Raw genomic sequence first — 13228 nt, forward strand, 5'->3', positions numbered from 1 at the left:
TACGTGTTTATCAATGGTATGGTTTTTTGTCTTAGACTATATTCTGGGTGTTTATCAATGGTATGGTTTTTTGTCTTAGACTATATTCTACGTGTTTATCAATGGTATGGTTTTTTGTCTTAGACTATATTCTGGGTGTTTATCAATGGTATGGTTTTTTGTCTTAGACTATATTCTACGTGTTTATCAATGGTATGTTTTTTGTCTTAGACTATTCTATTCAATGGTATGGTTTTTTGTCTTAGACTATATTCTGGGTGTTTATCAATGGTATGGTTTTTTGTCTTAGACTATATTCTGGTGTTTATCAATGGTATGGTTTTTTGTCTTAGACTATATTCTGGGTGTTTATCAATGGTATGGTTTTTTGTCTTAGACTATATTCTGGGTGTTTATCAATGGTATGTTTTTTTGTCTTAGACTATATTCTGGGTGTTTATCAATGGTATGGTTTTTTGTCTTAGACTATATTCTGGGTGTTTATCAATGGTATGGTTTTTTGTCTTAGACTATATTCTAGGTTTTTTCAATGTCTTAGACTATATTCTGGGTGTTTATCAATGGTATGGTTTTTTGTCTTAGACTATATTCTACGTGTTTATCAATGGTATGGTTTTTTGTCTTAGACTATATTCTACGTGTTTATCAATGGTATGGTTTTTTGTCTTAGACTATATTCTACGTGTTTATCAATGGTATGGTTTTTTGTCTTAGACTATATTCTGGGTGTTTATCAATGGTATGGTTTTTTATCTTAGACTATATTCTACGTGTTTATCAATGGTATGGTTTTTTGTCTTAGACTATATTCTACGTGTTTATCAATGGTATGGTTTTTTGTCTTAGACTATATTCTACGTGTTTATCAATGGTATGGTTTTTTGTCTTAGACTATATTCTACGTGTTTATCAATGGTATGTTTTTTTGTCTCAGACTATATTCTGGGTGTTTATCAATGGTATGGTTTTTTGTCTTAGACTATATTCTACGTGTTTATCAATGGTATGTTTTTTTATCTTAGACTATATTCTGGGTGTTTATCAATGGTATGGTTTTTTGTCTTAGACTATATTCTGGGTGTTTATCAATGGTATGGTTTTTTGTCTTAGACTGTATTCTACGTGTTTATCAATGGTATGGTTTTTTGTCTCAGACTATATTCTACGTGTTTATCAATGGTATGTTTTTTGTCTCAGACTATATTCTACGTGTTTATCAATGGTATGGTTTTTTGTCTTAGACTATATTCTGGGTGTTTATCAATGGTATGTTTTTTTGCCTCAGACTATATTCTACGTGTTTATCAATGGTATGGTTTTTTTGCCATGGGCATTTTCTTAATTGCAGGGGTTGCTTTTGTAATTCATGAATAAAGTTCCAGTGATCTTTATGTTTGCAACTTATAATTTTAGAATGTAACAGCTGACCATGTAACCGACTGGCGGTTGTCATGAATATAAAGTTGTTTAACTAACACATGAACAGAACAGTGGTTCAGGTGAGATGTGCTGCCCTGTTGGTCCTGTTTAAAGGGATGGACATATTCTCGTTTAGAATATCTGTCGCTGTATATTCAGTGTGTTTCCGGTCAACTAATGTCTCTTATAGCTAAATCTTCAATTTACAGGTACTTCCAATTAGTTTTTTTCTTATGCAGGTAAAATCTAGTCTCGGTTTCTGAAACATTCAGGTGATGAAAAACACCTTGTATAATAGACACACCGATATTATATAAACAAGAAAATGCATTTCATGTGTAATTTTAGTCTTTAAAAATCTTCTTTTAATCGGATACGTGTTACAATAGCCATAAACTGAAGACAGTCTCTTTAATGCCATTCTAGTATACCTGTATGCTTTAAATATTTCATTCTTACTGATATATGTATAAATTTAAATTTTGAGTTAATTAAATTAGGCTAACCTGGTTTATTGGTTAAACGTTCAGGACAGTCTTTCCAACAAAGATTGATTTCTTTAATTTTTTAAACATGTTTGTTTATTCTCAGCGCCACGAGAGACAATTCTCCTCACAAACAAAATGGCCGACGCTGGAGCACAGGCTGTCCTCATTGTGACCCCGCATTACTACAAAGGTCGCATGACAAGTGAGGCCCTGACCAAATATTACACCAAGGTAACAATAATACAATAGCAGGGTGGGGCGAAATTTAGCACAGTCGGTTGAGTGCTCGTCTGAGATGCTTGCGTTGTAGGATCAAACCACCTCAGTGGATCCATTCAGCTGATTGTTTTTTTTCTTATTCAGGTCAGTGCACCACAACTGGTCAAAGGTCATGGTATGTGTTTTCCTGTTTGCGGGAAAGTGCCTATAAAAGATCCCTTGCTTGTAATGGAAAAATGTAGCAGGTTTCATCTGATGACTACATGTCAGAATTACCAAATGTTTGACATCCAATAGCCAATGATTAATTAATCAGTGTGCTCTAGTGATGACGGTAAACAAAAACAAACAATAACAGGGTTGAAACATAACTTGAAAATCATGCCGGTCAGCAGGGACCGTTAAAAGTTGAAGTTTGTTTTGTTTAACAACACCACTAGAGCATGCTGATTTATTAACCATCGGCTGCTGTATGTCATATATTTGATAATTCTGACATACATGTAGTCTTAAATTAATAGTCAAAATTTTTCATTAGCGGTAATGGATCTTTTTCATATGCACTATCCACTGACAGAACAGCACATACCACAACCTTTGAGATACATGGGGCACTGTTTGGGAAGGGAGAATGAGTTCTCCGAGAGGGTTCAACCATACGATGCTAACTGCCCATCATGTAAATCCTGACCCTGCAGGACCAGTTAAAAAAAAATTCTGCAGGTGCTTATCAAATTTAAGTAGCCTATGATTATCACATTGAACATCTGTTGTTACTGAAAACTGTCATATCGTGGGCTGAGATCCAGTCAGTCAGTAAAATGTCTCATACACTTATGATATAGAGTTTAGAATCATAAACAAATTTAAAAATTTTGACGATGCGTCAGTATTGCTGTTTTATTTTTATCTTGACCAATGTTTTCAGGGCTAGCTCTGGCACTCGCCAAGTTCGCCAATTGTGAATTTTGAAAGCAATTGGCATAATTGTAATAATCGACATTTCTAAGAAAATAACTGACAATTTATGCAATTTTTGAAGTTTAATAGACAATTTGGCGAATTGTTTTGCTCACCCAAAGCTAGCCCTGGTTTTTACAACCTAAGTTAAATTTACAGACAAAAATCATTTGTAGCATAAACTAAGGCAGGGTACCAGATTACTAGAAGATACAACTGGTTTGTGTTGTTGTTGCAGGTTGCTGATGAGAGCAAAGTTCCTGTGATATTGTACAGTGTTCCTGCCAACACCAGCATCGACCTTGACCCTGAGGTCATAGTCAAACTGTCACAACATCCAAACATTGTCGGGGTCAAGGATAGCGGAGGAGATGTGTGTAGATTTAAACTTAACAACATGGTTTGAGGTTATGACCTTTGAGTTAATAGGTGACACTGGTTTGGTTTGGGTTTGAGGTTAATGGGTTTTTGGTTTAGAGTATAACAGGTTTGCATGAGGCTATGGGTTTTGGGTTTGAGGTTACAACATTCAATTTTGGGTTTAAAGGGACATTCCTGGGTTTGCTGCATTGTAAGATGTTTCCGAGTAATAAAATATTTCTACGATTAAACTTACATATTAAATATATTTTCTTGTTTAGAACATCAGTGTCCGTATATTCAATGTGATTCTGGTCGTCTTAATATTTGTAAGAAGCCCAAACTAGATTTTGTCTTCAAATAATTTTGTACATACAAAAAAAACTGTTTTAGGAAATAAAATGAAATTTAACCTACTACAAATATTAGAACGATCAAAAACACGTTTAATATACAGCCAGTAATATTTTATGCAGAAAATATATTTGATATGTAACAACAATCGTCAAAAGTCTCTGTTAGTCGATAACATCTTAAAAATTGGAGCAAACTCGGGAATGTCCCTTTAAGGTTTGAGTTTACAACATAATTAAGATATGAGGTTAAATTTGGGTTTCAGGTTATTACTTTTGGATTTGAATTTGTGTCAAAATTAAAAGTTATTGTTTGTGTGATACGTACTAACTCATAAGAACTAAAATAATTATGATCTTGCTTTGGTGTGTTAGTCCTGCCATCAATCAGGTCTACTATAATGATATTAATTACAGATATAAGCACATGATATGGCTGGAGCTCTAGACAAGAACAGGGATGTAGGGGTGGACAGCAAAACAAGTTAGATAACGGGTGGATCTGTCAAAAAATTAGATAAATCTGAAAATAGAGAAAGGAAAAAAATGGCAGTGGAAAACCAGGGCCCGTGCTTATAAAACTTAAAGTCTACACTTTAATAAAGTCCAGACTTTAACGTAATGCTATTTGAATGGCGTTGCCATGACGTTAAAGTCTGGACTTTATTAAAGTCTAGAATTTAAGGTTTATAAGCACGGGGCCAGATCCTTGCATGGAAACATCTCATGAAACACCTAAATACCAGACCTTCTATAAACTGGAATTCATTCAAAACAAAACATTTTTCATGGTTCCTTTTTAAATATCAGTACAGAATACAACCTGTCTAATCTGGATATCCTTTAAAACTGGACTTTTTATTTAGTGAGTGTCCAGTTTACAGGGGTTTCACTGTATTAGTAAAATGAGGTAAGCTTGCAATATTCGATGAGGCTTTGAAACATGGATGCACAAGTAGTAATTAAATTTGATTTTTTTTTTTAGATTTCTAAGATTGGCAGCTTGGTTCACAGAACATCAAAAAATAACTTCCAGGTTTTATCGGGTTCTGCTAGCTTTCTCCTACCGGCATATGTTGTAGGTATGGAGTTATAATTTTGTTGTTGTTGTTGTTAGTTGTCTCCCTTTAAAATAATTAACATTATTATATGGCTTGTCTCATCATTAACTAGCATGATGAAAATGTTGCTATATGATATGTTTTATTGTCACAGGGTGTGTAGGTGGCTTGTCTCATCATTAACTAGCATGTTAAAAATGTTGCTATATGATATGTTTTATTGTCACAGGGTGTGTAGGTGTCTTGTCTCATCATTAACTAGCATGTTAAAAATGTTGCTTTATTATATGTTTTATTGTCACAGGGTGTGTAGGTGTCTTGTCTCATCATTAACTAGCATGTTAAAAATGTTGCTATATGATATGTTTTATTGTCACAAGGTGTGTAGGTGGCTTGTCTCATCATTAACTAGCATGTTAAAAATGTTGCTATATTATATGTTTTATTGTCACAGGGTGTGTAGGTGGCTTGTCTCATCATTAACTAGCATGTTAAAAATGTTGCTATATGATATGTTTTATTGTCACAGGGTGTGTAGGTGGCTTGTCTCATCATTAACTAGCATGTTAAAAATGTTGCTTTATGATATGTTTTATTGTCACAGGGTGTGTAGGTGGCTTGTCTCATCATTAACTAGCATGTTAAAAATGTTGCTATATGATATGTTTTATTGTCACAAGGTGTGTAGGTGGCTTGTCTCATCATTAACTAGCATGTTAAAAATGTTGCTATATTATATGTTTTATTGTCACAGGGTGTGTAGGTGGCTTGTCTCATCATTAACTAGCATGTTAAAAATGTTGCTATATGATATGTTTTATTGTCACAGGGTGTGTAGGTGGCTTGTCTCATCATTAACTAGCATGTTAAAAATGTTGCTATATGATATGTTTTATTGTCACAGGGTGTGTAGGTGTCTTGTCTCATCATTAACTAGCATGTTAAAAATGTTGCTTTATTATATGTTTTATTGTCACAGGGTGTGTAGGTGTCTTGTCTCATCATTAACTAGCATGTTAAAAATGTTGCTATATGATATGTTTTATTGTCACAAGGTGTGTAGGTGGCTTGTCTCATCATTAACTAGCATGTTAAAAATGTTGCTATATTATATGTTTTATTGTCACAGGGTGTGTAGGTGGCTTGTCTCATCATTAACTAGCATGTTAAAAATGTTGCTATATGATATGTTTTATTGTCACAGGGTGTGTAGGTGGCTTGTCTCATCATTAACTAGCATGTTAAAAATGTTGCTTTATGATATGTTTTATTGTCACAGGGTGTGTAGGTGGCTTGTCTCATCATTAACTAGCATGTTAAAAATGTTGCTATATGATATGTTTTATTGTCACAAGGTGTGTAGGTGGCTTGTCTCATCATTAACTAGCATGTTAAAAATGTTGCTATATTATATGTTTTATTGTCACAGGGTGTGTAGGTGGCTTGTCTCATCATTAACTAGCATGTTAAAAATGTTGCTATATGATATGTTTTATTGTCACAGGGTGTGTAGGTGGCTTGTCTCATCATTAACTAGCATGTTAAAAATGTTGCTATATTATATGTTTTATTGTCACAGGGTATGTAGGTGGCTTGTCTCATCATTAACTAGCATGTTAAAAATGTTGCTATAGTATATGTTTTATTGTCACAAAGTATGTAGGTGGCTTGTCTCATCATTAACTAGCATGTTAAAGATCTTGTACCATATATGGTTGTAACAAGTTAAATGAATTGAAATGAGATACCTGAACTATTTTTGTGTAAAGTTTCAAGTTTAAGAGTTATAAGACCAGGTGGAATATGTCCAATGTTTTGGTACATGACGTGTGTTATTTTATTGTTACATGGTGTGCACGGTCTGATGTACTGGGGCAGGAGGTGTGTCACTGAAGGTTTATTTTATTGTTACAGGGTGTGTAGGAGGAATCTGTGCACGGTCCGATGTACTGGGGCAGGAGGTGTGTCACTTAAGGTTTATTTTATTGTTACAGGGTGTGTAGGAGGAATCTGTGCACGGTCCGATGTACTGGGGCAGGAGGTGTGTCACTAAAGGTTTATTTTATTGTTACAGGGTGTGTAGGAGGAATCTGTGCACGGTCCGATGTACTGGGGCAGGAGGTGTGTCACTAAAGGTTTATTTTATTGTTACAGAGTGTGTAGGAGGAATCTGTGCACGGTCCGATTTACTGGGGCAGGAGGTGTGTCACTGAAGGTTTATTTTATTGTTACAGAGTGTGTAGGAGGAATCTGTGCACGGTCCGATGTACTGGGGCAGGAGGTGTGTCAGCTAAAGGTTTATTTTATTGTTACAGGGTGTGTAGGAGGAATCTGTGCATGGTCCGATGTACTGGGGCAGGAGGTGTGTCACTAAAGGTTTATTTTATTGTTACAGAGTGTGTAGGAGGAATCTGTGCATGGTCCGATGTACTGGGGCAGGAGGTGTGTCACTGAAGGTTTATTTTATTGTTACAGAGTGTGTAGGAGGAATCTGTGCATGGTCCGATGTACTGGGGCAGGAGGTGTGTCACTGAAGGTTTATTTTATTGTTACAGAGTGTGTAGGAGGAATCTGTGCACGGTCCGATGTACTGGGGCAGGAGGTGTGTCACTAAAGGTTTATTTTATTGTTACAGGGTGTGTAGGAGGAATCTGTGCATTGTCCAATGTTTTGGGACAGGAGGTGTGTCAACTGGAGAGTCTGTTTAAAAAGGGCAAAATGGCTGAGGCCAAACTTCTACAGCACAGACTGATTGCTCCCAACATGGCGGTAAGTCACAGCGTTTTCACTTGACAGACAGATACAGATTCGTACAGATTTGAAAAGTGCTTGAATTTGTATGGTCATAAGGAGAAGCCCTTGAATTTGTTAAAACACATAAAAAGTGCTTGAATTTGTAAAAATCATCTTGAAAAGTGCTTGAATTTGTAAAATCATCTTGAAAAGTGTTTGAATTTGTAAAAATCATCTTGAAAAGTGCTTGAATTTGTAAAATCATCTTGAAAAGTGCTTGAATTTGTCAAATCATCTTGAAAAGTGCTTGAATTTGTAAAAATCATCTTGAAAAGTGCTTGAATTTGTAAAAATCATCTTGAAAAGTGCTTGAATTTGTAAAATCATCTTGAAAAGTGCTTGAATTTGTAAAAATCATCTTGAAAAGTGCTTGAATTTGTAAAATCATCTTGAAAAGTGCTTGAATTTGTAAAATCATCTTGAAAAGTGCTTGTGGTGCATATTCCACTGGCGGGGCGGGACATAGCCCAGTAGTAAAGCGCTCACTTGATGTGTGTTCCTTTTGGGATTGATCCCCATTGGTGGACCATTGGGCTATTTCTTATTCCAGCCAGTGCACAAAGACTGGTGTATCAAAGGCCATGGTATGTACTATCCAGTCTGTGGGATGGTGCATATAAAAGATCCCATGCTGCTAATGAAAAAACATAGTGGATTTCCTATATAAGACTATACATTAAAGTATTTTTAGAACGAGCATGCTTATAACAAACTACCGGTTAGAACGAACTGATTGTAAAGTCCTGATTTCCCCCCTATATATTAGTAATAAATTTTAATGTATAGAACGAACTATGTATAGCGAATTAACTGTTAAAACAAACCAATTTTTTGTCAAAATTGTGAATTTCAGTGTAAATTAGTGCATATACAGCAAACCAATTATAATTGTTTTGTATCTTATTTGTATCTTATCAATCAGTAGCATTAACGGCAATGGATCAAAAATGACTATACACACATGTACTGATAAGATCAGTCGAATAACGTCTGCGTGGATTTACATAGTCGATTGGCATCAATTAAGGGGGTAATGTAGTAAACAATTAATGGTATGATCTCACTTCCCTGCTATTGTTCGCTTGTTTAAGTTTCCATCGCTTCATTGACATTTTGCCGGTATCCCACAAGAAGACTGACACATACAACTCACTTGCATCTTATCAGTCAGTAGCATTAGTGACAATGCATCCAAACTGACTGCACTGATAAGTCCAATCAGATAACGTCTGCTTGTCGTTACATAGTAGATTAGTAACAATTAAGGGATTAATACAGTGAGCAATTAACCATCTGTTCTCACTCCACTACTATTGTGTACTTATTTAAGTGCCAGTATCCAACAATATGACTGACTTGTGAAACTCACTATACAGTCATTGTAATTAGTGTTAAATAACCAGATATTTAGTTTTTAACGTAGGTAACACAAATGTTATCAAATGTTGAATGGTATTCGGTAGATGTGCAACCATGGCGGACACAATAACACTGTTTTCCAAAGTAAAGTTGATGTAGCTATGCCTGCATTTCATTCGATTGCCTACATCACTATAGCCCTGCAGTGAGACCAACACTCACTAAGCAGACAAAATAAGCAACTTTGTTTCAAAACGTGACTGACTGAACACTCATTTGATTCAACATGCTGTAGTTAATTGCATATTTGCTTCTATTGGTGATAATAAATGAAATATTAAAAAACCCCACCCCAGTAATTCTTGTGTTTATGGTGTTTAAATTTAAAAAATCCAAAATGGCCGACTTCCTGAATGAAAACGGCTCACTTCTGTAAATGTTTACAACAAACTACTGCTATAACAAACCAATGTTCCTGGTCCCTTGCAGTTTGTTATAAGAGTACTTCACTGTATATCAAAATGACCAAATGTTTGACATCCAATAGCCGATGATCAATAAATCAATGTGCTCTAGTGGTGTCATTAAATAAAACAAACAAACTTCATATTCCTCTGATAAATTAACCTTCAAGTTTATTTGACTAGTTACTAGTCGGTGTCCTCATGTCAGTTGTATATGGTGAAAGAAAGAAAGAAAGAAATGTTTTATTTAACGACTGGGATCCGAACCCAGTACCTACCAGCCTGTAGACCTATGGCCTAACCACGTTGTATATGGTGAAAGAAAAAAAGAAATGTTTTATTTAACGACGCACTCAACACATTTTATTTACGGTTATATGGCGTCAGACATATGGTTAAGGACCACACAGATTTTGAGAGGAAACCCGCTGTCGCCATTACATGGGCTACTCTTCCGATTGGCAGCAAGGGATCTTTTATTTGCGCTTCCCACAAGCAGGATAGCACAAACCATGGCCTTTGTTGAACCAGTTATGGATCACTGGTCGGTGCAAGTGGTTTACACCTACTCAATGAGCCTTGCGGAGCACTCACTCAGGGTTTGGAGTCGGTATCTGGATTAAAAATCCCATGCCTCGACTGGGATCCGAACCCAGTACCTACCAGCCTGTAGACCGATGGGTATATGGTGAATGCAAAAGCCCCTGAATACTGTAAGTTTGCAGTGAAAAGTGCTTAAAAAGTGCTTTAATTAATAATTTGTAAACAGTATTTTGCAAAATGTGTCTTACATATAATATTGTCATGTTTCACTTATGAAATTAAAGTTTGTTTTGTTTAGTGACACCACTAGAGCACATTGAATAATCGGCTATTGGATGTCAAACATGGTTATTATGATTCTTTTATATGCACTTTCCCACAGACAGTAAAGCACACACCTGGTTGGAACAAGAAAAATCCAATCAGTGGAATGGGTCCACTGAGGTGGTACGATCCTGCAATGCAAGCACCTGAAGTGAACACTCAACCGACTGAGCTAAATCGCGCCCCATCACTTATGTCATAGTGCAAAAGACTATTGCTTGCTACATGTAGATTGTTTTATATGATTTGTGTTTAGTAGTCTGGTCCAACTATGGGTTTTATCTCCATCCTTCTGTCTGTCTGTCTGTCTGTCTGTCCGTCCGTCCGTCCGTCCGTCCGCCTGCCCAGCTGGACTTTTGTTTTGCAATGCCTGAAGATATTGAGATGAAATTTTGTATGCAGCTTTGTCATATAGTTACAGATCAAGTTTAACTTCCTTGGTGATTTTACCCACTTTTCACAGAGTTTGGAAATACGAAAAACATTTGGTCCAGTAGGGGATATATTGTATTGTTTTAGCAATACTGTCAGAATGCTTGTTTTTTTTAATAAAACTGATTGATATAATAAAACAGTTATGGCACTCTAATGAGATTGATATGTTTCATGGAGTGCAAAAAATAAATATCAACCTTGACCAATTTTTTCTTCCTGCTCAATAACCATTATATCAGACTCATCACAGTGCCAATATTGATTTTGGTGGCTAAGTTAGCAGGTGCACCATGGTGTATGATTTGGTGGCAACATAACGAGTGATCTATGATTATGCTTGATACATCTAACAAATACAATTTTGGTGGTAAATCTGACAAGTGAAACATAATCTTTTATTTTGATGGCAGTTTTAACAAGTACTGGTACAATTTAGACTGTATTCTCAGTGGCAGATCCATCTAGGGGGGCCCAATGACATACATATGTTCCTGAAGGGATTTCTCAAATTGTAAATTTAAGTAGGGGAGGGCTTGGGGCCCTGGGGCTCCCCGTAGATCTGCCACTCATTCTGGATGATTGAAACTGACGGCCAGTGACACTATGTTTTTCAGGTGACCAAGCGATTTGGTGTTGCTGGTTTGAAGAAGTCGATGGACTGGCTCGGGATGTACGGTGGCCCGACGAGGTCACCACTTCTGCCATTGTCGGCAGAAGAAGAGCAGTCACTGCGGAGTGTGTTCCGCGACAACGGCTTTTTGTAATAAGTGTTATCAAAGCATTTTATAAAAATACAGCCCAAATACGAAAACACATATTGATGCAGGGTTCAGCAAATCTACCAGTTCTTGATCTGGGCTAGTGGAAACTATCAACTGTATTTAATTACTATAATTCAAACAGCACTAACCAAAGCTTCAGTGTGGGCTAGTGACTTTCTCAATCATTTGTTCAACACTGATTGATGGTGACACAGAATCAAACAATTCCGGACAGTTGATCGTTTGAAATGGATATGTTCAAATTCTGTAGAATAGTCTCAACAGAATTAATTTAGGGCTGGATAATTGTTTTAGGGCGGGATAATCATTTTGGGGAAATTCTTTATTAGGGTCTTAATGTTTTAGCAAATTTTGATCAGAGTTGACTTCTAAGTATTGTTTTAGTAAAATGTGGCCCGTGATAAATGCGAAAATCTGACACTTGGTGTTTTTTTGTGTATTTGTGAAAACTACTGAATAACCGCAAATTAGGCTAGGATTCATATTACACATTGGTTCAAATTATACTTGTCATTTAGTTCTCTCTAAATTCTGGTTTAAATCATTAAGTTTAAGAAAACGTGCCTCAGTGTCGACACCTTACAATCGAAGAAGCTTGATTTTGTGGTTACTTTATTTAAAGGAAAGTGCTGCAAATATCTACTTGCCCATAATGAATTTTGTTGAGTATGTTAATTTTATCTGAGTGTGATACTTGATTTATCACTGTGTAATAACAGGTTTATTAATTTTATTAATGTGATAACCAAAATATCGGTCTAATCACTGATGTATTGATTTTATCAACAGGATAATGATTTATTGATAGTTTACTGTGATAATTGATTTTATCAACAGGATAATGATTTATTGATAGTTTACTGTGATAATTGATTTCATCAACAGGATAATGATTTATTGATAGTTTACTGTGATAATTGATTTCATCAACAGGATAATGATTTATTGATAGTTTACGGTGATAATTGATTTTTTTCTTGGTGCACTGATCAACCTCATCACAATGCCATACTTAATTTATCAACCTATTACAGTGCAAACTGTTTCACGCAAACTACCAACATGTCGTTTGTCAGTTATGCACGTGAGCCATTAGTTTGTTTGTTTTGTATAACAACACCACTAGAGAACATTGATTTATTCATCATCAGATATTGGATGTCAGTTATTTGGTAATTCCAACATAGTTTGAGAGGAAACCTGCTACATATTTCCATTAGTGGCAAGGGATCTTTTATATGCATCATCCCACAGATAACATGGCCTTTGGGGTGTACCAGTCGTCAAGCACTGGCTGGAATGAGAAATAGCCCAATGGGACCACCGACAGGAATCGATCCTTGACCGACCGTGCATCAAGCAAGTACTTTACTGGGCTACATGTCGCCCACCACGAACCATTGTGTTTTAAAACTGGATGTTTGAAACTCTGTTTTAACACTGGAGGTCACCGATTAATTAATCACCAGCTACAGCTATTGGATGTCAAACATTCTGTAATTCTGTCACATAGTCTTAGATGAAATTCACTAAATTGATATTTTATGTGCACATTCCCACAGACAGGACAGCACACACAATGTCAGGTGCAAGTGCATGGTGGGGAGGGTTCTAGGATTGAACCCACCCTCCCCTCACTCGAGGCAAATTTTATTAGTGGAGAAGTCT

General features: G+C 36.0%; 1 protein-coding gene across 1 annotated transcript in view; it reads left to right on the forward strand.

Annotated features, from left to right (window-relative positions):
- Positions 1–11978, forward strand: part of LOC121383851 (4-hydroxy-2-oxoglutarate aldolase, mitochondrial-like) — a 21405-nt gene extending 9427 nt beyond the window's left edge. Inside the window, exons 4-8 of the mRNA XM_041513949.1 lie at positions 2011–2138; positions 3325–3459; positions 4785–4881; positions 7496–7629; positions 11393–11978. Coding sequence (XP_041369883.1) covers positions 2011–2138; positions 3325–3459; positions 4785–4881; positions 7496–7629; positions 11393–11542 — 644 coding nt within the window. The 3' untranslated portion in view covers positions 11543–11978. The remainder of the gene's footprint in view (positions 1–2010; positions 2139–3324; positions 3460–4784; positions 4882–7495; positions 7630–11392) is intronic.
- Positions 11979–13228: the final 1250 nt, after the last annotated feature.

This window comes from Gigantopelta aegis, chromosome 10 (genome assembly GCF_016097555.1).
Source record: "Gigantopelta aegis isolate Gae_Host chromosome 10, Gae_host_genome, whole genome shotgun sequence".
In the NCBI taxonomy this organism is placed as follows: Eukaryota; Metazoa; Mollusca; class Gastropoda; order Neomphalida; family Peltospiridae; genus Gigantopelta; species Gigantopelta aegis.